Source organism: Amblyomma maculatum, chromosome 1, assembly GCF_055883805.1.
Source record: "Amblyomma maculatum isolate TAMU_Amacu chromosome 1, ASM5588380v1, whole genome shotgun sequence".
In the NCBI taxonomy this organism is placed as follows: Eukaryota; Metazoa; Arthropoda; class Arachnida; order Ixodida; family Ixodidae; genus Amblyomma; species Amblyomma maculatum.
The window spans coordinates 269,502,713-269,527,893 of record NC_139344.1 but is presented as its reverse complement, the minus strand read 5'-3'; the positions used below and the strand labels follow the sequence as shown (position 1 = coordinate 269,527,893).

At 42.8% G+C, this 25,181-nt stretch overlaps 1 protein-coding gene across 2 annotated transcripts in view; it reads right to left on the bottom strand.

The window, feature by feature from the left end:
• Positions 1–11,577: 11,577 nt before the first annotated feature.
• The window catches only part of Got1 (Glutamate oxaloacetate transaminase 1), a 51,565-nt gene continuing 37,961 nt past the window's right edge, over positions 11,578–25,181 (bottom strand). For both annotated transcript variants that reach the window (XM_084591233.1, XM_084591234.1), the window contains 3 exons: positions 24,778–24,943; positions 15,850–15,992; positions 11,578–12,233 (listed from right to left, as the gene is read on the bottom strand). In XM_084591233.1, coding sequence (XP_084447359.1) covers positions 12,088–12,233; positions 15,850–15,992; positions 24,778–24,943 — 455 coding nt within the window. In that variant the 3' untranslated portion in view covers positions 11,578–12,087. The remainder of the gene's footprint in view (positions 12,234–15,849; positions 15,993–24,777; positions 24,944–25,181) is intronic.

The following is a 25,181-nucleotide window of genomic DNA, read 5'->3' as shown; positions in this document are numbered from 1 at the left end:
CACACACACACACACACAAAAAGGATTATGCTGCCCACTCAAATATTTCCCAAAAGAGGTATAATGTTCTCTTAATTGCGTGTAACCTTGCAATGTCTGTCTATGTCGGTGAAGTCAAGTTCTGGTTGTTTGCTGCATTTCATTAGCATTCGACATTATCGTTCGTGACAATATTGCATTTTTTTCTTGTTGCGCTAATAAATAGCTTAGGTTCATGCAATTCACTTACAATACCCTTTCCGTAGCTGTAGATACCTTGAATATTGTACGTGTTTTAAAACTGCAGTCCAGTGTTAGTTTGAAATTACATTAACTTCCCCTACAAGCAATCAAATTGTCGTTTTTCTTTTCTCTGTGTGTGTGTCTAAAGGAGGAGGAGAATCTATCAAGGGCGTGACTTGATTACTTGCAATTGCAAGCAATCAAGTCACACCCTTGAAAAAACTTATATTAATATAAGTTTTTTTAATAGACTCATGCGCTTCTTCAGTCATTTCCTTTCGCAGTGCACACGCCCATTCTCACAGATTCCTCTTCTAGTAAACTCGTTAAATAACTCTTCACATCTGACGTTGTTTTAGACGACAAAGGGAAAAAAATTTTTCTTTTTTACACTGCTATATACGGGAGTGTGTGAGTGCCGATCCGAAGCTATGTTCCACGCCAAACCTCGGAAGTGAGACATTAAGAAAAGCGCTTCTAATTAGGCGACAACGAAGGCCGTTTATTCGTAATCTGTGTTCACTATATCGTCTGACGCGAGTAGCCAGACTTCATGTACTGCATGAACAGGCTGCCCAGGCTTGCAGATTTCTGCGTTTAACTGAGGCAATCTGCGCAGCGCAGTAGTAAATGTGACACCCACTGCATTACCTTCTGAGGTTAGAGTTCTCCTATGCACTGAAAATTTGACTAATTTGCTGGCATGACAGGATCTATGCCCTGAAAGAACATACTACAAAACACAGACCCAGGGAGTAACGCAAGAAACAGTGCTCGTGAGCAAGCCGACGGCGCTCACACTTGTTTCATAGCATTAACAAATTAATTTCGCATAACACAAACGCGTTCTCCAAAGTAATGCGTTGCTTCGAAGCCAAAGCTGTCATACTGTAGCTATAATTATACTGCAGCCATGTACAGTGCAATGGCAGCACACAAAAGCTACGTGTGTGCTGGCCGCTCCATTCTTTCGCGCCGCGTGTAGCAGACGACGCGCTCGGCAAGGAGCAAGAGTTGACTGTAGCACCGCTAGCCGCTAGTTCTCGCGACCGCCACTTGGGACAATCTTCTCTGCTGGGCAGTACGGGGAGCTGTGAAACCGAGTTTGTTCTAGTAACGTTGAAGGTGATTAGTCCAGAGGATGTTACTAAAACTTTCACGGTATGATAATTTGCACTGAAGTCCGCAGCAGTTCAATCCTTACTTGCAGTGGAAATAAAATTAAAGACTTCTAATTTCGTGAACTCAATAGAGATTTCTAAAGGCAGCCATCAGAGCCCAACCGCTCACCCTAATCTCCAACTGGACCAATGAGTTTTAGTGGGGATAGTGTGTCGTGGATGTGAAGGTATCTGCCAAGAGCTTTCTCTGCCGGTTTCGTACAGAAAAATGCCACTTTAGAAAAGGGTTCCAGAAAGTGAATTTTCATTCATTTTAAAAAACTGACGTGGCACAGTCTTCCTCACGCCTTCCAACTCTCAATTAAGACTAAACACCCCAGACAGCACGCCCAATTCCCATGGATGTCCCATTTAAGTCCCTACCTCCCTACTCCCAACAGGGTAATCCCCAGGACGTCGCCGCGAGCTCTCTTCTGAGATATGTTTAATCCCCGAAAGGAGGATCTCCATGGCATGTTACATATTTACTTCCTCTTTATAGGGCCATGCTAAAGATACATTTCAGGACAGTTGTATGGGATCATGCACCATGTCGCACGCAAGCTAGTGAACGAGAGCAGCACAATTTCACTATTAATGCCAAAAACAAAAGGCATACTGTTTGTCATTGTAACTAGAAATAATTGGTGCTGTCCCTGCTACGATATTCAACAGCTGCAAGCAAAATTTTGGTTGCACTTCCCTAATATAGTCTATGTTGGTGGGTTGCAACTGACTGTCCATTGTAGTTTTTCAGAGTAAGCTCACAATTGCATTGGATATTGGCTCCTTTGGAAAATACATAAAAGGCCATACAATATGCTGCATTACATGCAGCCTACTACGATATGAGGGGCATGAACAAATATGAATCACGTTCGCAAAAAAAGGGCATATGTTGTAACAGTTGAGCATGGCACCCAACTTCTATGAGGCACATAAAACAGTTCTAATCACTTTATTTTTATTGGCGACAAAAGAATGGAGGAGATCAATTAACAGAACATTGCACGTGACCCTGATTAATTGTACTGCAAATAAAATAACTACCACGAGAATATTTTATATAGCTTTGCTCATCTGCAGTCCAGTACCTGCACATACTGGGACGCTTTTATGGAGGAGTATATATAAAAGTACTTAAGAAAAGTGCTAATCTCAAGATGGTGACTGCGCTATGCTTTGCAAACTGTGGATTTGAGCGTAAGAGTTTGAGTATGTAGGAGTTTCAACTGTGTGTTATTATAATATGTGACATTCCTTGTGTGTCAAAACACTCCCTAGTACTAGCCATGCAGATAACGCTGAATGCTGCAGCATAACCCCCCCCCCCAAAAAAAAAAAATTGCTTCAGCACACGGGGATTTCATCAAATATATAGACAAGAATTTTTTTTTTACAAATTTTGAATCAGCTCATATTTGATCTCACCGAGTCTAACATGAAAAATAATTACCTAGAAATAATGTTGAGAATGGTCAACTCCAGCACCTTGGCCACTTTTTCATTGAAATTAACTCTGCCTCAATATTCTGGCCACACCAGACCTGCCTTATCCCAATACAAATTAAAGATGGCATGTTGAGTACTCCAATGCTAGCTTAGAATTATTTTATAAGGGAGAACTGAAAACAAAGCATTTTTGGAGGCCATTATAACTGAATGCTTATAAGGCCCCTGAAAAGACAGGGCCTAGAATAACAATATGCTGATGAAAGCCTAAACAGTGTCCCAATAAGCTCTCAAACAACCTCAAATGTGTCCCACAGTGGTATTGTTTCGGACGTTCCGAGGAAGTCACTAGTTTCACTTGGGATGTTTTTGGGATTTATGCTGTAGCTCTCAGCACTTCCCTAGGACATCCCAATCTCCTATAATCGGAATCTCTGGGATGTCCCTGGGAACCCTGTGTACTCTCTGGGGCCCAACTGAATTAATTAGTTTTAGTTATTTGTTGTAACACGTGTAATGCGATTACATGCGTGTCATAGAATGCTTCTCCCAGCTAAACCGCTGAATCCTTGCAATTACTAAATCAAATTTCTCAAAGGAGTGACAATTTGCCGTCAGTATTTTTATTCCAAATTTGCTTCGGGCACTTGTCCGATTCTATCAGAAATTGAATGTTCACATAGCCTGTGGCTACGGCGAAGCAAAAATTAGAGGGCTTCGATGCTGCTGAACCGAATGTGGAGTGAAAGCTTTGGCTGTGGGCAACCGAACGTTGCATTGAACGCAATCAGCACACCGCTAACACATCGAAGTGCACCAGTGTTCTACATGCCCTGCACATGCTATGCCGGCAGATGCTTTTCCGCTTCACTCGGTCAGCTCTCCATGATGGCGCACACATTTGCCGAATACTCTGGATGCTGCTACCCTCCTTGATACTCCTCTCAGTGGCGGGCACCACATATCTGATGAGTCACTGAGTTAACCACATGACACAACTGGCGAGCAAGCAGTTGGAGCGACAGTCGGTGCTATTGCGGACGTGTCTGCAAGGCGCACAGCTGTGGCTGCACGCCTTCCATTAGCGGTCATTTCCAAGTATGATTTGACCAGCTCTGCATGCTGGCAGACCTGCAGTGCAGTGAAGCTGATTGCGGCGGCTGTACTGATGTAGGCACAATGGAGAGGCATCTGTATCCATGTGCTGTGCAATGTCAGTGCATGTTAAAAATTCCCAGGTGACTGAAATTACTCTTCGGCCCTCCACTGCAGCACCTTTCTCTTTGTTTTCACTCCAGTCTTTCTCCTTTCCCTTACGGCATGGTCAGGTGTCCACACAGAGAAAGTCTTTTATGGTTAGTTTTATATTTTTCAACTAAATGATGCGCTCCATTATTGCTGCCCGATATTAACCAGGTGCTAAAGAATGTGGTTGGGTTCATTAATAAAAATCAAGGACATTTATTAAAATTCAAATCAAGGTTATCCTATTTATTGAAGTTTTTTAAATTTTGGCCGAATTTGAAACAATGTGCAAAAACAACTTGTACATTAAAATGTCTCAGTAGCAACACTTCATTGCATCGTGCGAAAATTTAGGGCTGAAAATCAACTTTTTTTTCAGCGCATGTGCTCACCATCATCATCACTAGCCAGACTATGCCCACTGCAGGGCGCGAGCCTCTCCCATATTCCTCCAATTAGCCCGGTCCTGTGCTAGCTGCATCCACTTGACCCCTGCGAACTTCTTAAAGGACTATAGACACTAAATTTTGTTGGAATTTTTCTTTTTGTTAATGCTGTGTAAGACATTCCTGTATATGAATCACCACTCGATTTTTTCCTACGACCGCTAAGTAATTTTAATTGAATTTTCTTTTCTCGCCAGTTTCGGTTTCGGCAGCCGAGATATGGCTGTGAAGTCACAATCAAGTCTAGATCATGTTCGGCATGAAAAAAACAGCGATATAATTGGTCACTCTTCACCTTTTGTAATTCCGGTCCTTGAGACCAGCTAGCTTTAGTGCTCTGGTGAATTAAAACGACACAGGAAGGATTATATTGCTGTTTTATTCATCCCTCACGTGACCTAGACTTCACTTTGACGTCACAGCCATCAATCGACTGTTGAAACTGAAACCAAAACTGGTGAGAAAAGAAATTCGATTATAAATTATTCAGCAGCCATAGCCGAATATGATAAGGCAATTCATGTACAGTAGTGTCTTAAGCATGATTACAGAAGATAAAACACAAACTCAAAAATGAAGTGCCTAAACTCCTTCAACCTCATTTGCCCAGCTAACTTTCTGCCGCCCCCTGCTACGATTTCCTTCCCTGGGAATCCAGTTTGTTACCCTAAGCGACCATCTGTTATCCTCTCTTTAGACTGCATGTCCTGCCCATGCCCATTTCTTCTCCTTGATATCCACAAGAATGACATTGAGTTATTTCTCTGACCCATTCTGCACGCTTCCTATCTCTTAATGTTACCTCTATCATTTTTTGTTCCATAGCCCTCTGCATTGTCCTCAACTTAAGTAGAATCCTTTTCGTTAGCCTTCACGTTTCAGCCCCATACATGAGTACAGGTAAGATGCAACTGTTGTATAGTTTCCTCTTGAGCGATATCGGTAAGCTGCTAGTCATAATCTGTGAGCACTTGACAAATGCGCTAAACCCTAAACTTATGCTAGTTGTTATTTCCCTTTCATGGTCCAGATCTGTGGTTACTACCTGTCCTATAAAGTAGACATATTTGCTTACTGAGGATGGCGACATTACCCTAGAAGCAAGGTACAATAATTTCAGAGATATCATTACTGAGTGCGCGGTAGAAGTAGGCGGTAGGATAGTTAGAGAGGATACCGTTAAGCTGTCTAAGGAGACGAAAGATTTAATTAAGAAACGCCAGAGTATGAAAGCTTCCAATCCAACAGACCGGATCGAATTGGCCGAGATATCAAAGCTAATCAATAAGCACAAGGTGGCCGATATAAGGAAGTATATATAACATGGAGAAACTGAGCATGCTGTAAAGAACGGGGGAAGCCTTAAAACGATAAAGAAGAAATTGGGCATAGGCAAAAACCAGATGTAAGCGATAAGGGACAAGGCGGGCAACATCATCACGAATATGGATAAGATAGTCAAAGTAGCCGAGGAGTTCTATACAGATTGCTACAGTAGCCAAAGTAGTCAGGACCGTAATGAGATTGGCGGTAGGGAAAAACAGTCAGACGTTCCACCAGTGACGAAGGACGAGGTCAAGAAAGCCTTAGAAACTATGAAAAGGGGGAAATCAGCTGGAGAGGATCAGATAACTACAGATTTGCTGAAGGACGGGGGGGATATCGTACTAGAAAAACTGGCCACCCTGTATACGCAGTGCCTGGTGTCACCGACGGTACCGGAACCATGGAAGAATGCAAACATTATCCTCATTCATAAGAAAGGGGACTCTAAGGACCTTAAAAATTACATACCAATCAGCTTACTGTCTGTTACGTATAAGGTATTTACTAAGGTAATCGCTAATAGAATCAGGACAACCTTAGACTTCAATCAAGCAAAGGATCAAGCAGGGTTTCGGAAACGGTACTCTACTATCGATCATATCCATACCATCAATCAGGTGATAGAAAAATGCTCAGAATATAACCAGCCCTTATACATAGCATTCATTGATTATGAAAAAGCATTTGACTCAGTTGAAACCTCGGCGGTGATGCAGGCATTGCGAAATCAGGGGGTAGGCAAGCCGCACGTGAAAGTGCTGGAAGATATATATAGTGACTGCACAGCAACCATAGTTCTGCATAAAGAAAGTAACAAAATTCCCATAAAGAAAGGTGTTAGGCAAGGAGACACAATCTCCCCAGTACTATTCACAGCTTGCTTAGAGGAAGTATTCAGAGGCTTGGAATGGGAGCAGTTAGGGATAAGAGTAGATGGAGAATACCTCAGTAATCTGGGATTTTCTGATCATTGCCTTGCTAAGCAACTCTGGGGATGAACTGCAAATAATGATTGATGACCTAGACAGGAAAAGTAGAAAGGTAGGCTTGAAAATAAATATGCAAAAGACTAAGGTAATGTTCAACAGCCTCGGGAAGGAACAGCAGTTTACATTATAGGTAGCGAAGTACTGGAAGTAGTAGGCGAATATGTCTACTTAGGACAGGTAGTAACCGCAGATCCTGACCATGAAAAGGAAATAACAAGAAGAATAAGATTAGGATGGAGCGCATTTGGCAAGCACTCGCAGATTATGACTAGCAGCTTACCGGTATCGCTAAAGAGGAAAGTATATAACAGCTGCATCTTACCTGTACTCATCCATGGGGCTGAAACGTGGAGGCTAACCAAGAGGGTTCTACTTAAGTTGAGGACAACCCAGAGGGCTATGGAACGAAAAATGGTAGGGGTAAGATTAAGAGATAGGAAGCGTGCAGAGTGGGTCAGAGAAATAACTCGTTACCGACATTCTAGTGGAAATTAAGAAGAAGAAATGGACATGGGTAGGACATGTAGTGCGAAGAGAGGATAACCAAAGGTCGCTTAGGGTAACAAACTGGATTCCAAGGGAAGAAAAGCGTAGCAGGGGGCAGCAGAAAGTTAGGTGGGCGGATGAGATTAAGACGTTCGCAGGGGTCAAGTGGATGCAGCTAGCACAGAACCGGGTTAAGTGGAGAAATATGGGAGAGGCCTTCGCCCTGCAGTGGGTATAGTCAGGCTGATGATGATGATGATGATTTGCCAACTACTTCCAGTGCTTCGCTACCTAACGTAAACTGCTGTTCCTTCCCGAGGCTGTTGAACATTACCTTAGTCTTCTGCATATTAATTTTCAAGCCTACCTTTCTGCTTTTCCTGTCTAGGTCATCAATCATTTCTTGCAGTTCATCCCCTAAGTTACTTAGGAAGGCAATGTCATCAGCGAATCACAGATTACTGAGGTTTCTCCATCTACCCTTATCCCTAACTGCTCCCATTCCAAGTCTCTGAATACTTCCTCTAAGCAAGCTGTGAATAGTACAGGCGAGATCGTGTCTCCTTGCCTAACACCCTTCTTTATAGGAATTTTGTTACTTTCTTTATGCCGAACTATCGTTGCTGTGCAGCCACTATATATGTCTTCCTGTACTTTCACATACAGCTTGTCTACATGTGTTCAGTTTTATATGCATGTTAATAATTCCAAACAATTAATGAACACTTTTTTAGCCCCTGATAATTATGCAGTATTGAGGTTTCTTAAGGGAGATTTTAATAAAAATGGAATCGGCCATTTTTTTATGTTCTTGAAGTTTTGCCGAATCTCAAGTGCTATGGAGCAAAAAACTACCAATGTAAAGACAAAAATATAACCTGGATAATACAAAAAAAAAGTTTCAGTGGCAACACCTTTTTCTTGCATCTTGCCAGAATGTAGGGCTAAAAACTTTTTTCCAGCGTGTCACACTTGGAGCAATGTTTACGGTTTTCCTTAAAGAACAGTGGCAACAAAAAGAGCATTTCTTATAGCCTTATTAAAAGTAAAAGTTGCATAGACTTAATGACTAAAAATTATGCACCCCACAATTTTGGTGCACAAGCAGCAGGGCTCCAAACTTTAAACTTTTTGAAATGCAAAAACAGTGTTCTTTACCTGTTGCAGTATACAATTCTTTTTTCCAAGAAAACTTCAGCGTATTTGCAAAACTAAGGTTCATTCCTTTATATTGACACATTTGCCCATCACATATTAAAATTTATTTGCAAACAAAAAATGGCCACGGGACCTTGATTGCTGTTCTTATCTCAACACTCCCATATAATATGAAGTTTGTTTGTGCAACATCATGTAACATCAAATATACTTCATTAAGGTATGTCACCACCTTCAAATATGCAATTTTTGGAAAAAAACATTTTTTTTATTTTTAGATTTTCAAGTTCCTTCTTTATTCAAGAATGTTCAAGGAAAACTTATGTTTATAACTCAAGCTGTTCAAACGTTATCGGCATTTTTTCAACATCTCTGGCATGCATCCAAAAACGAAACTGAAAATGACTTCACAATATGTGCAATTTCACTCCAAAAGATACCAATTGTATGTCTATTTCTATAAAATAATTTGTTGAAGTATGTTCTGAAAGGTTTCAGGAGCATTTTGCAGAACCTAATAATTTTAATTTAGTTCAAAATTTCGAACAGAGGGCTGTAAATGACACATTGCAGATTATTGACCTCTGCATGCAACTGCGAAGTTAATTCTGAACTGCACCTCTCATTTCGGATTTATGACTGTTGGTGTAATACCCCCATTTCAAAATATTTTTAATACAAAATTTTTGATACTTTCAATAATTTTTTTATACAGAACGTTAAATTTACCTAAGCTTCATACACCAAACGAAAACTGTGTTAGACAAATTGTGAATATTTTTTTGAAGGTGGTGACATACCTTAAGGAGTTCTAAGAAAGCACACAGCAGTACTTATGTGCTTTCTCATTTCACACAGATTGCTACAACAGTCTGTTATTTATGCATCAATAACTCCCTAAATTTTAGAACGGTATGAAAATTTACTATATGCAGCCGATACATCTGTGCTGTTTTTTGGCAAGCAGAATTACCAAATAAAATGAGAAGTATGCAATGAACGAGGCAATGACAATATATTTGCATTAAAATTTTTGAAAACCTCTTGTATACATCTTGCCAGCAACTGAATATAAAGATTGTATAACAATGCATAAATGATTTAAGGGGGCACAGTGACGTGCGTAAGGGCGCTAATTCCAGCCAACCTCTAGGTTCTTTGCACCGTGCTGATGTCAGTAAAAAAAGAATGACAAAAATCGGCACACAGAAACGACAGTTATTCAGTTTATAAAATTGTAAATACAAGAGAAAAAAAAACAGAGCGTCTGAGCTGGTGCGAGAGGGAGCCCCCCTCCCATTTCACTCACCTAGCACTCGACTTGGGCGGAACCTATGAGAAATCTCAGCTTTCTGCTGATGTATCGGAAGCTATCCACCATGGCTGCCTGTCCAACTCAACCTGCAGCCGCACTTTTTGGCAGCGTCGTTACCATGGTAACGACGCTGTGAAGCAAAGCTATGAGGACCGGCTTCTTCATCTGCTCAAAGCTAGCCTAGCCCACCAAACGCTGCTCCAAACCATCTTTGCCATCTAAGTGTAGTGCCCACATATCGTTCAATGCTGACAATAAATGTTTTCCAATCCAATTGTGGGGGTGTCGACGAGGTGGACCCAACAGTCAGCAAATCTGCGTCGCTATTTTGGTGTTCCACCGGCGTCCATTGCTGCTGCTGTCACGGATCGCTCGAGCGCTACTCATGCGAAAGTTCAAGAACGAGTGCAAAAGGCGGAAACAGGGGAATGGCGTACACGAGCTAAGGCGAAGCCTACCCTGCACCTGTACAGGGTAAGGAAGCGAGTGTGCTTCACGAGCGATTTCGACACAACTAGTGCCATCTGTGGAGCGTCGGCAGAAACGATCAAACACGTGATTTTGGCCTGTCCAGCGACTTTGCCAACCTCTGAGATCCGAACGTTTTCAGCTACCTTGAGATTTGAGGAGCCTGTGGGAGTGACCTTTGTGCTTGTGACCGTAGAGCCTGGACAGTGAATTGGCGGACTTTTTTCCTTTCTCTTTTTTTTTTTTTTTATTTTTGGCTCTGCCGTGCCAGAAGGTAGCGGCGACCCGCTACGAAGGGCAAAGGCACCATCACCATCATCACAGCAAGCAGACGCTCCATCACGCTTGTTGACAACACCGCATTTACCCGAGTTTACAGTCCCCACCGTTACAAAGCACTCCACGAACACAAGCGGAATTAAAACATCTTTTGTTTCTGCATAGTAACTTGAAGAACATTCAAATGTAAAATCTAAAGTGCGTGCCCAACCAATCAGCGCCCAAGCGAGAAGGAAACGTCATAACCGTTAACGAACTTCACCGTCGAGTATCGCTCACATCGGTGCCAAAACGCTGATTATTGAAGCGGATTAAAATATTAGGCGTTACGATTTCCCCGTTATGATTGGGCTTTAGGGCATTGGGAAGGTGTAAAGAATTATACAAGCCGGGTGGAATTAGTGGTCTGGCGAACGTCACGGCAACCCTTTAAGGTTAAAAGTATAGGAATAAACATGTAATGAATTAAATGACGAATATATTTACCGATTTATAACAACATGAAAGAAATATCTAAAGAAAAAATCTGAGTAAGGTGGCAACTGCCATCATACTATTTCAAAGGGATGCTCCTATATTCCATCCATTCCATTCCAGATAGAAAGGGTTCAGCCTTATCTATCCACCCAACCACGGCTGTGAAAGTTTGCCATTTTGGCCACCATGGCCACAAGCAATGAAGTGAATAATTCTGATTGAGTAGGACAAATACTCACTCAAACATAACATAAAACAAATTTATCACTAAATATCTCCTCCATGCAAAATTAGAGCCTGCAGAAATGAGCGCTTGGGTCGGGAAAATTGATTTTTTTATTTTCTGTGAGTTATGCGAACTGTCAGTATATACATGAAAGTATAATGAAGAAGATGCACAGCATAGTTAAAACAGTTCTAACCTACCACTACCGATAAATTATTTAATTTCTCCTTATTCCATCAATCCCATTCAGATAGTTAGCTTCCTCAAAATTTCTTGGATTTCCACCAGCTGTATTCCCAAGCACACATTTCAAATAAGGAAAAACATGAAAGTTTCAGATTCAGAAGTTTTAATTGACAAAAAGATTTTGTGAGATACAATTCAGAGCAGCTGGAGTGGCAGAACAAGGTAAACATCTGTGCACCGCATGTATGTGGTGCATGAATTGCCAGACCTTTAAGCCATCAGAAAAAAAAAAAAAAAAAAAAAAAAAAAAAAAAAAAAAAAAAAGCATTCTTTAAACTTTGTTTACATGATTGAAACACAAATACTTCACTGTGCAAGACACTTCTAGCAGTGCACTAAATTGCCACAGTTACTTTTACAACCTTTCATAAGTGTAAAACCACCTAGCACTTTAAACATCAGATCTGTCTCAAACGGAACCATAATAAAAGTGGTCAACAAAAGCTAAATTCTAAGAAAATAGGAAAAGTGTAAACATAACAATCACTAAAACGAGTGTTTAAAGACTAACTTCCTCGCAATGAATACTCAGCTGAGTGCTCCTACAACCTTAGCTTTCTCTTTCATGGGAACACAAATTGATTAGCTTAGCTTAGCTTTGGGGGAACTTAGTGACAGCATCATGGATGGCTTTGGCAACATACTCCACATTGCCAGTGTTAAGACCACAGATGCTGATGCGGCCATCTTTTGGCAAATACACATGGTACTCCTGCACCAGGTGCTGTACTTGTTGCTCTGTCCAAAGTGAAACACAAGAAGAGCAGGAATTTATTCATTAATGGCACAGCAAAATATAGAAACACTGAAAAGAAAAAAAAAAGCAGGACACACTTAAAAATTAAAAGCATTCTCCAAGTAGATGATGGCACGCTTGATAATGACAGTCATTACAAATGATCAACTACTACTACAAATAAAGCTACTATATCATCGAAGGGAACAAAATGTAGCGCACCAAGACAAGGACAGAGAAAGAAGACACACACAGTGCTGTGTGTGTCTTCTTTCTCTGTCCTTGTCTTGGTGCGCTACATTTTGTTCCCTTCGATCATGTACCAACAAGCCCAAGTATCTACCCTACTATATCATACAGGCAAGACAGGTGAATGTATATAGTAAACAAACACCACTCTTGAAATGAGGCATTCTGAAAAACATAGAACACTGCAGAAGGAGTTTCTCATAGCCTTAGTCGCTTTGGGATGGTAAACCCCACAAACAACCAAACCAGAACACTGCAGGAGATCACAAACCTTTGTTGAAGAGCCTACTTTTTTTTTCTTTTTTTTTTTTTCTGCTTAAAGAAATGAAGTGGCTGATCTCCAATTCCCAATTAAGCTCGCACCTGCACTCCTCACGTTTGGTATGGTAGCAAATTTTCTGGTACTACAGTCGTGCCTCGTTAATATGGACACTTTGGTTCCCGACCAAAACTGTCCATAAAGCGAGTCATCCATAATAACGAGTCATGAATAAAAACAAAAAGGATTTTATTGAGGAAAGAGAATTGTAATTAACGACTGCTTTTGTACATAACGGTGTGCACTGGACTCAAAATTTCACAGAACACCGGCACATTTGAGTGCATTATCCTTGTCATTGTTGTCTTCGAAAAATTGTAGTGCAGCCTGAAGCGACTCGCTTACCATGACACCCGTGATGTTGGGCTTTGTGTTGGTCGAACTTTCGAGCACGAACTCCCCACTGGGCGATGAATCAGCGCCTGATTCTCTGCTCACCGCCACTTCCAAAATGTGCTCTTCACTGAGCTAAGTAGCCGCTAAGTAGCTGCTTGAGATTCTCCTGAGGCGAGGAAACAGCTGAGCTGTCGTAACTAGTCCCTCGCAGCTTGGATTGACTGAGATGGCTTTTGCCGCCTGTATTCACAGATTTCTTCGCGCCTACGTTCAGCTCTGTTCTTTTGCGTTTAACTCCCGCCATGCCAAAAGCCAGACTCAAGTTCAGGGCTACAGGCTCCTGATGCTGTGCACTTTTTTGCCTAGTTAACCTTTCTGCCTCTCCGTTCTTCTGATTCTTTCTTTTTTTGCCTTGTACTGTTTCTGTAAGAAAGCGAAGGAGTCAAGCTGGCAAGCTGCTATGCAGAGGGCTATCGAACATCCCATCTTCTTGGCGCCGTTTTTATGTGTTTCCATAAAACAAACACTGTAAGCTGAAGTACAGTTTAGAGCAACGGCTAGCCGGCTACGAAGAGCTCCGACCTTGTCAAGGCCGCATCGTTGACTCAAAGCGGAGCCGACATACGGACCGCCTAGTGTGCAAAGTTTGGCCATTTGACAGCGCAACAAGGACGAAAACCAGGAGCATGAGAGGGAAGCGCGTCCAGGACGGGACGCCCGGTCCGGGTTGCGTGTTCGTACGTCGCCTCTTTTGTCGCTGTACTTTGTGAGCGTGTCTTAACTCTCACCGAAAGGCGTTAACGGCTTCATGGAACACACATTGCGCTTTGGGAAAGAGAACTTCAGTTCCAACCGCCACTGTAGGCACTTGTCTTTTTTCCTGTCATTTCTTTTTTTACGCTTTTACCGGCCTCTCTGTTCACGTTCAGCAGTATTTATTGCAACCACATGTTGCTGTTTTCCCGACTGCGGCGGCACTTCCGCTGCACCCAGAAGCCTCCTGGTTCCCCCCTTTCGGGGTCTTTCTTACGCTGGCCCTCGGTTTGCTGTTTACGCTCCTCTCCGCTCTTGCGCTCCCCTCCTCCCCCTTCCTTAAAACGGCGACACGCCGACTTTGGTTCTTTCCAACCCCACAGGACTCGTTCAGGCATCCCGCTGTATCGGCTGTCGCGTAGGTTCGCGGGCGGCGCGCCCTTCTTTAACTTGCGTTCGGACTACTCTGCTTTTTTTCAAGCACTGTCCATATTAACGAGACAAAAATACATGGGCCCAAGTGGGGCGCGTGCATTCTTCCCCTGTCCATTGTCCGGACAGCGAGTTTCCATATTAATGAGGCATAAATACATTGAAAAGGTTTCGTCCCCAGAAAAGCTGTCCATAATTCGGGTAGTCCATATTAACGGGGGTCATATTAACGGGGCACGACTGTATAATGATTTCACTATGTGACACCTACCAGTCATATATTTAGAGGCTACCAGTCAAGCAGCTTACTTCGTTTACAAATGCCCCTAATCAAAACTATAATCATCCACATAAAAAGACCACATAACCCTTTAACACGCCATTTTTTTTGTTTTCACCAAAAACTGACAGAAATAGCAACACTGAAATGCCACAACTTACCAAGTAAACAGCTGAAATATTTCAGAAATAATTTTTAGTTTCAAGGTGCACATTATGCTTTAAATTGAGGCACAAAGAAAATTTATATATATATATATATATATGTTACTACTGGTGGCAATATATCGACACAAAAATGGCAGACAACATCCTGACCTGCTTATTGTTTTGTAAAATATTCACTACATAAAAAAGTTCACTACATAACATTAAATAACCCCCTTGTTTGTGACATAATGGACATGACATTCACCTGAAACAAAGGAGTCACTGTTAGCAGCAGCATATTATCAGGAAAGGCTGAGAGGGTTTTTTATACAATTGCATACATTGTGTCTCAAAGGACCATAAGGTATTTGTGCTGCCATTTAGTCCCAGACCAAGCAGTTTTTCATGTGCGTCGGACTCCCCTCCTATCGTGATACATTTGGGAGGTTGGACTGTTTGGTTAAAGAAAAAAGTATGCCAAATTCAATTTTCCAAATTAGGTATTATCTAAAGAAGGCCAGTTTTCTTGACATAAAAACTACAGTATGCTGGCTATTCAGTAGGACGGACACAAGCAACGTCTTGAGAAGTGGCCGAGACCTTGCACCGCACAGTCATACATAGATGTAAAAATATTTGCATTCAACAGTTGTTATTGTGGTGAGGCTGAGTTGAGAGAGGACAGAATAAAGATTTTGTCATTTAACTGTGACTAGATAGTATTACTGCTGAACTGAATAGCGCAGCTGTGCGTTTTCTGGAGTTTTTGCACACTCTCTCTCTCACATGCATACACAATTTATACAGGACAGAGAAGTGTCCTGTAAAAAACACACACAACAGTTTTATGGATATTGTAATGTCATATGTGGCCATAATCCAGCCTCAGTTTTTTGTATCCATTTTTTCCGTATTAAAATTGCTTCGCTAACTTTAAAAACTCACCCTTGACAGCTGAGAAAGAGAAGTACAGGAAATATAACCAGAAAAGAACTCAAAGTGTCCATAATTCCCCAGAGTTTCCAACAACAACAAGTACACACCACAATGCTTCATGAATACTAAAATGGCCCATAATTACCTTCAGATGTGCCACTTACGGTTTAGTCCAGTGTAGGAGAACATGCCGATCTGCTTTGTTATATGCTCCCAGCTGCCAGGTGTACCTAGTTCACGCAGCTTATCCCGAAGTGCTTTTCTCATTGCGATGATCCGGTTGGCCATAGTCTGAATGTGACCTTTCCTTATTATTAAAAATGGAAAGTACGTGCAATACAAACAATTAATACACTTACTAAAACAAGAAAGCATGAATGAAAAAAAAATAACTGCAATCTCTCACACAACTGCATTATTATATTAATATGGGCCACAAACATGCAGAACGGGGACTCTTTCTATGTTCACATCGCAGTCTTATTCTCAATAGCATTGGCTAGAGCAATAATGATGCAAGCAGCGATCGTGCCACTGGCTAATTCAGCTCTCAGCAGAGTGGTAAAATTAATATGCCGTAATAAACAAATTTGAAAGCACAGCATTCTTTTAGCACCGTTTAGTTATGACGACTAGGTTTCTCTTTTTTTCATAAGCTTGCATTTCTTTGTACAGACCAGACTGCATGACTAATGCTACATATATTATTTTTAAATATTTTCCAGGACTGCTCCAGCCATACAAGGGCAATTTCTGTGTTTTTTTTTTCTTTTTTCATTACAGCTGAGGCATGCAGTTTAGAATTAAGAGGCATAATCTTCACTCGCACTGGAAAGTGAAAGATCAGACAGGGGGATAGGGAAAGGCAAGTGTCAATTTTCCCAGTTCGGTCAGTAGACAGGGGGATAGGAAAAGTAGTATGTTGTTATTTTATTACATATCCAAAAGGAAGGAAAAGTTGTTTGCCAGCCCCGGTGTCTGCTATCTGATATCTGAACAGGGGCGGCGGGAATAAAGGGATAGCGAGGAAGCGGTAGAGGAAATCAAAGAGGTGAGCAATAGGGAGAAAGGACAGGGTAGGTAAAAATAAAGGAAATCAAAGAGGTGAGCAATAGGGAGAAAGGACAGGGTAGGTAAAAATAAAAGAAATATATACACTATGGCACAATATACAATAATCTGCTTGAGGCCTGCAGCAAATGTCACTGAGCACTCGGCACATCGAGACGGCCTCCGCAATAGCTCCAAGTGCAGAGGCACAAAGGTCCAAGTACAGAGGTATACGATCCGCATTTGTGCTGTGTCCATGGCACTGTTTACGATGCACGCACGCGGCACACTGTACAAGACACTGATGGCTGACGTGTGGTGATCGGCTGTTATCGTCTGGAAGAGCACAAGCAGAGCGCTCGGTCGCAGCACGCACTATCTGGTGAGGTGAAACAGGTAGAACATCAAGCCCGCCTGTTCGATGTATTCACACAGGCTCACATGTGTTTTCTCGCAGACGCGCACACTGCCTGGTGGCCAAAGGAGCACAGCTACACTGCCCGGGATTACCCCCTGCACTCTGTAAGCCGCCAGCAACTCGTGGCGTGGTTTGGCTAGTGTGGCGCAGTGCGGTTTGAGTGGTTTGCACAATTTGCAATTGTGGTTTGAGTGAACGAAATTAGCTGCGGCTGTGCCTCAACAGCCCAGTCCCAGTGGTAGGCTGATACGTTGGCGACAAAAAAAAATTAATAATAATAATAATAATAATAAAAAATAATATCATAATAATCTAAAGGTATTTGCGGAATGAAAAGGCAGTGTCAAAGGCGCTCCACATCTACTCTTGGGGCAAAGCTTGAGTGTCTCCCTAATTTGATACAGGCACATTATAAATGCAATAAATTGTCAATTAAAGTTAGTACCATTGATTTCTGCACCATCTTCAGCAGCAAAGTGGGCTATAAGAGAGCAGCTGCAAGCTTTCAGTCAGCAAGGCTGGTTTCATCACACCGCAATCAGCGCACCGAAAGCTGGCTTCCCCATATGACAGCACAGTTGTGATAAAAAACAAGCTTATCAGACCGAAGCAACCCGGAAGAAGACTCAATTCCAACCTCATCAAAAAATGCATTTTTACGCATTGGCACTACCAGCATGTACACAAAGACACACAGCTGACCTGACTCTACGCGCGAACAGTGATTGTGAAGGCGCCATTAAGAGAAGCGCCCCTTAGCAGAGGCACGGTATGCAGTTCGATATATCAAATATTCCGCTGCAGAGAAGCTCAGTAAATGCAAACACTGCCGTGCTGTTGCTACATTTTTGCATGAGATTTCTAAGGAGATGGTTTGTGGTGTTTAACGCCCCAAAACAACTCAGGCTACGAAAGACACCGTAGTGGAGGGCTCAGGAAATTTTGACCACCTGGGGTTCTTTAACATGACTGACATCGCACAGCACACAGGCGCCTTGCTTTTCACACCTCCATAGAAAAGTGACCACTGCGGCCGGGCACATCCTTGGGCTCCGAAATAGAGCGTCCTAACCACTGCACCATTGCGGCAGGGTATTTCTGAAGAGATATTTTGAGAGTTTCATATAAGCATTAATTAGATATATCAGAAATCAACTGCATGGCCTTCTTTATTGGCAGTCCATTCCCAAATACCATTTGCCGCAGGACAAAAAATTAGGAGAATGCTTAAGCCTCACCTCAAGAGCAGACGCACTCTGATTTTTTTAAACATTCTTTTTTCACATCATTAAAAATATTTGAAATTATTCCTGTCACATCAGTACACATCCCAAACACAAATTAAGTCACACACACCACGAGTTCACTAGGTGCCCCTCCAACACACATGGTACCGACAACCTTTTGTGGCCTATGTGTTGCGTGCCCTACTGTCAAAGAGGGCCTGGGTTCGAACCCCAATGGCCACAAATTATTTTTTTGAATCAATTATTTTTTTCCGACACATTTCTGGGTATGGTTCTCAATTCTGTGTTGCAGTGATGGCTTTTCGGTTGAACGAGCCCAATATGCTATTGGTTAAAAACAAAACACAGGTTACACTACCACCTGCTGGTATCGCAAGTCAATGGCATGCATATGTTCACTACATCACCAGTGACTTGAAGACGGTGGTGGCAGCTCATCCTTTTTGATAAACCTGCCAAAGTTTTGAACCAAGGGGTGTGATCATTTTTTAAACCAAATTTTATTGGCAATAATTACATCTTTTGCTGGTAGACAAACCTGAATCACGGCCGGTCTCGGGGGAGAGCGCGCGCTCTTTATTACGACCTTCTCAATCGCCGCGGGAGCAATGGGAACGTTTCTCCTTGAGTTACCCTTTCCGCCGCCGCAAGGGGCGCGATCTGCTCACTATTCGCTTCACGTCTGCTTCAGCAGTGGCGGGTGGATTTTGCCTGGTTTCGCGCTGTCACTCGCAGGTTTCGTGGCGAGTGCAGCCACGAAACCTTTGATAAACCTGCCAAAGTTTTGATAAACCTGCCAAAGTTTTGAACCAAGGGGTGTGATCATTTTTTAAACCAAATTTTATTGGCAATAATTACATCTTTTGCTGGTAGACAAACCTGAATCACGGCCGGTCTCGGGGGAGAGCGCGCGCTCTTTATTACGACCTTCTCAATCGCCGCGGGAGCAATGGGAACGTTTCTCCTTGAGTTACCCTTTCCGCCGCCGCAAGGGGCGCGATCTGCTCACTATTCGCTTCACGTCTGCTTCAGCAGTGGCGGGTGGATTTTGCCTGGTTTCGCGCTGTCACTCGCAGGTTTCGTGGCGAGTGCAGCCCCGAAATGAAAGAACACAGAAGGTAGATGCTGCAGCAGCATGTCGTCAGCGTACTACGCACTTGAACAGAGTCTTTATATAAAAAACACTGTCACTCAGCAAACGTTCGACAAGCATATGACATACACTACGGCATGGTAGCTACTTTTGTCCATTTTAATCTGAATTTTTCCCAAGCTTGTACAAAAATAGGAATAAAAAAAAAAAAAACTGAATGAGCAGTGATCACATCGAACCTTCTTCAAGGCTAACATGACAGCAACTCCTCTGCACAGCAAAATCATCTTTCATCGCTAGATGCGAAACCATCCATGTAGCACCGAAGATGAAAATAATTTCATAAAAATTAATGTAAATTGCAAAATGCCTGCATCATATAAAGTGTTAGTATAACAGTCAAAGTAAATGTTGTAGGGCTGAGTTTTAAATAATATTTTAATTCATATACTAGCAAATGTCTTGTATTATAAACATTATTTTAATTTTGCAAATAAACGTTGTTTTAATGGAATTTTTACATGATACTGTTAAGCTTATTATGAAAACAATCAAAAATGGTTTGATATTCATGACACCACTTGTGCTGGAAGCGATAAACAGAGGCCAATAAATGACGCAGGTGATACTTGATGCAGTGGCTTACAAATGGGTTCACCTGCTATATCGAAAGTATGCAAGAAACTTCAAAAGCATTAAAGAAGGACACTCTCACTGAAGACACATTTCAGCGGCCCCATTGAGGCTCTTTTTGGGAAAGTAAGGCTAATGTGCAGAAGGGAATGAATGACATGCTAAATATGAGGGCCGTAACAGCTAGCGGCCCTTGACTACATTGTAAGATGAACAATTCATCTGAGAGCAAAATCAAAGCACCTTGCGTCAATGCCGAAAAATCATTTCTGCTGTGCCGCAATCAGTAACCGAGGAACTGAAGGAAGTGATGGCATCTCCTGCCATTCCATTACCCACTATGGCCATTTTTTTAAGCTACACCACCTACACCAGTGCAGCAAAAATCTATTGTAGGTATAGAAGATTTTCTACACTGGTGTAGCTGGTATTAGGTTAAACAAATGGCCCTAGTGTTACATATTTCGATTTACCTTACGTCTCTGGATATATTGTTAAGTTAATCAATGCCGGGTGTGACGCTTGCATATTCTTGAATCTAGCGAAAGAAGCAGCCCCATGTACACTCTTCTACGAGGACAATATTCTAGTGGACTGCATTATCCGAAACCACAGCTTGTTGCCCTACTGGACAAGTCTTTTTTGTTTTTGTTTTTAAAAGCTGTCGTGCACCTACTGCACACAAATGTTCTCGAAGTGCTTAACATACTGATTCAATCAGCACTTGAGAATTCACAACTTAGTTGCCCGGAAGGAATTGACAACAGCCATGTTATAAGGTCCGCTTCTTTGATATTTGAAAAAATTTATCAGAATCCTTCTTGTCAATTAATTATGTTAAGAAAGTGACAGAGAGGAACGAGATGCCAACTCCTTACGTGCACAAGCCGTACAGGAAGATTTTGAGACTGAATTTTCTAGCTGCAGATCGCATTTCGATGAATTGATGAATATGCAGTACAATGTGTAACTTTGAAGGACAATTTTTTTTTTTTAGTCTTTGCTGCTCTTTTCAATTATGCATAACTGTTTATGCCCATTTTCTTGATTTAAAGTTGTTTATCTATGTATTAAACAGACTATGTCTGTCATACATGTGCGTCAGTCGCGAGACTACATCTTCGGTCTTTCAACCGACTGATATGTTTTGAACAAAGCTAGAACAGCCCACTCAACTATACTGCAATTTTAACTATATGCGTAAATTTTTGTTCCCAACTCTGAATCTGAGACGCGCCATAAATTTTTGCCAACCTTCTTTTGCTCTGAACGAAATCGGCAGCAGCTGACAAAATCTCCACCCATAAGTTTGCCATGCATTCGCGTCTGATTGCGCTACACCTACTTACAGTGTTCAAAGGCACACTGCATAGCCTGGTACACTCATTTTGGTACAAAATTTAGGGGCAAAAACTGTTGAGGTAATTCTACCCGAAGCTTCATTCGACCATGCGCAGCCGCCCTGGCGAAAACACGTGCGCGCGGATCATTGACTGTATTTTATTCCTCATACAAGATAAATCTTAGACGCTGAATAAGGCGTATTTGTATAAACCATAAGGGGTGAAATGTCAGGACCTGCAGATTGCAACTGATGCGGACGGAGCGAAGAGCGAGCGCACGTTTCCCTTGCGCGTGAACGGCGGTAGCAGAAGCGCAGCAGTGGGGCAGTGGCGACACCACCGAGGTGCGGCGGGAGGTGGAAACGGACCTCATTGATGAGGCCGTAAGAGAAGAGAAGCACCCTCTCTCTCAAGACCGGCCATGCCTGAACATAGACATACAGAGTCACAGCAGTTTTTACTGAGAGCAATAAGTGCATGGAGCTGTCCCCTCTGTTCCTGTAAACGTCCAAATACCTGTTCTGGGTTCAATAGCCAGGATACCTTTTTTTGCTGGACATGACCATGCATATTATGTGATTGGGTAGTGTTTTGCCTGCGCTTTATCCCACTAGTACAGCATTTAATCATGAATGAAATAAAAAAAAAAAGAAACATACACACACAGAAGCAGCATCCTGGCCCTCTCAAGTGCAGTACATATTATTGCCAGCTGATACCTTTGACAAATCACGTTGCGCCACTTAAGGCACACTTAAAAAAAGGAAAAGAATGAAAGAAAAATAACACTTTCTCAGCCTAACTGTTCCCTTGCTCGAGTTCAAAAGTAAGCCTCGTTTTATGCTACGTTTGGTTGAAATACTTACAGTTGAATCCCGCCACAACGAAATTTCCGCGACAACGAATAATTTTTTATTCCCCGCGAGTATCCTATAAGAATTAATGGCCTAAATTTCTCTGCACAACGAACCATTTTTGCAGAGCGTTTCCGCTTCAACGAAATTTTCGCGTTCAAAATCAAAACCGAAACTAGTTTTATTGGCGAGAAGTCCAAGTCAAATCCAAAGCCACATTAAGCATGAAATCACGTGATTGCAGTTCCGCCATTTTGGCTTTGCGTCGTGGTCGCGTTGTTCACTCGCTGCCTTTCTCTTCGACAACGACGAGTTTTCATCCGCAGGACACGATGGCAACGCAAGTGAAAAAACGCAAAACTCTTTCCCTTGAGCAAAAAGCTCAAATAATCGCCCAAGCAGAAAGCGGAAGGAAGAAAGCGGCAATTGCTGAAGACTTCGGAATTCCTGCAAGTTCGCTGTCAACGATTCTAGGCAATAAGGACAGCGTGAGAATGGCACTTGCTTCAGGCACATCCTCGAAGCACAAAAAGGTGACGCGGCCCCTCCATGAAGAGTTGGACAAAGCAGTGCATGCGTGGTTTGTGGAAGCACGAGCCAGCAACGTCCCCCTGTCCGGAAGCATCGTCCAGCAGAAAGCCTTGAACTATGCATGCCTACTTGGCATTGATGATTTTAAAGCCAGCATTGGCTGGCTAAACCGTTTCAAGGCCCGCCATAACATCGTTGGAAAAGTGTTGTGCGGCGAGTCAATGTCAGTAGACGTGGACGGAGCAGCTGCTTGGAAGGCGAGTAACATGGCCGGAATTTTAAGCAACTTCGCGCCTGCAGACATTTACAACGCCGACGAGACCGGGCTATTCTACGAGATGTTGCCGGCTAGGACGCTCGACTTCAAGGGGCAGCGCTGTCACGGCGGCAAACACAGCAAAAAACGCATCACAGTGCTGCTTTGCACAAACATGGATGGCTCGGACAAGCGTCCGCCGTTAGTCATAGGCAAAAGTGCCAAGCCGCGCTGTTTTAAGGGAACTCGTAGCCTACCTGTGCAGTACAAGGCGAACAACAAGTCATGGATGACCCGCGCTATTTTCACCGAGTGGATGATGGCATTCGACCGCGACATGAAGCGGCAGGGCCGTAAAGTTTGCTTGCTTTTGGACAATTGTTCAGCGCATCACTCCGACGAAGTCAAGCTCACTAACACGGAGCTGAGGTTTTTCCCTCCCAATTGCACGTCTGTCTTACAGCCTCTCGATCAGGGCGTGATTCTTAGCCTGAAGCGCGCTTACCGCGGGAGGTTAATTCAGCGGCTGCTTTTTAACACTGAAACCGGCCGAGACACGAAGGTGGACTTGTACGTGGCACTGCAGACTGCTGCCTGGAGCACACTGGGGCGCTCAGTAATTGTGAACTGTTTCAGGCACGCCGGATTTGCCGAAGGTCGACCCGTACACTCTGCTGGCCTAACACCAGGCGTTACAGACGACGACGAAGAGGCGTCACCGGCTCCGGGTATCGCGGCCGCCTGGAAAACGCTGGGAGAAATAGGAACCGTGCCGCCTAATCTCGAGCTCGACGAATACATCGGCGCTGACGCTTGTGTTGTTGTTCACGAAGACGTGAGTGATGAGCAGATCATAAAAGCTGCCCGGAATGATAAGGACTCTTCCGATGAAGAAGACGACGTACAGGAAGCGCCGGCTGCGGCAACCGCCGTACAGGTGGTGGACGCTTTTGATGTCATCAGGAATTTCGTTGCTGTCCGAGACGACGATGTTGCAATGGGTTTGCTGACCGAGTGCGAAAATCGCGTGACGGCGTTGCTCGCCGTGGAGCGTAAGCAAACCAAGCTTACAGATTTTTGGCATTAAACGCCTTTGCTGCTGCTTGGGCAATTCTTTCTGCGTTTCACGTCAAATTTTTGCGATAACGAAGTTCCGCGAGAACGAATTTTTTTTCGTGCACCGTGAATTTCGTTATAGCGGGATTCAACTGTACTTGATTCGATCAGAATAAATTATTAAAGCCTCGCCGTACGTCTTAGGCGACTGTGACAAAAAAACTTCAAACTTTCGCAGCAGTGGTACCAGTAGTGCTACTTGCAACCGTTGGAGGAACACACACTCTACCATGAAGGCTACAGAGGTGACCACTCACTCCTGTAATGGGCACAAGATGGCGCTACCGAGACCACTGAAGCAAACGTTTGAAGTTTTGGTTTGCCGTCGCTGCAGAGGACAAGGATTTAATGATTTCTGATCAAATAAGGCAAGTGCCCTATTTTAAACATAGAACAAAACTTGCCACTAAATATCACTTCTGTGCAAAATTTGAGCTCGAACAAGTGAATGGTTAGGCAGAGTTTCTTTTTTTCGGCGTGCAGCGAGCTGACGCAATAGTCAATTATTGCTCCTAGTGCAAATTAACAGCACACCAAATTTCTGCACTTACCATTCCTCAAAATACTCTGGAGTGTTGAGAACTCTGGAGACAATACGGGCACCATGATTAGGAGGGTTTGAGTAATTCCCTCGGACGAGCAATGTGATCTGAGCCAAGACATTTGTGAGGGCTGCTTTGTCATTGACAATGAGCAAGAGGTTGCCAATCCGCTCATCTGAAAATCAAAATAAAAAAAAAATAAAGAGAACAATGGAAGCACACATTGAGATTAGTTTTACAAAGCTCAGGTGGCCTTCCTGGAATATTTACCTTCAATATTTTAGAGAAATATTGATACTTCTGCAGTTTCAGTTGTGAATTTGTAACTTCTGGGGAATCCAGCAGTTTATCACCACAGATCAATTGCTCACTAAAAATCAGAACCTCTGCAAACCTCAAGCACCAACAAGACC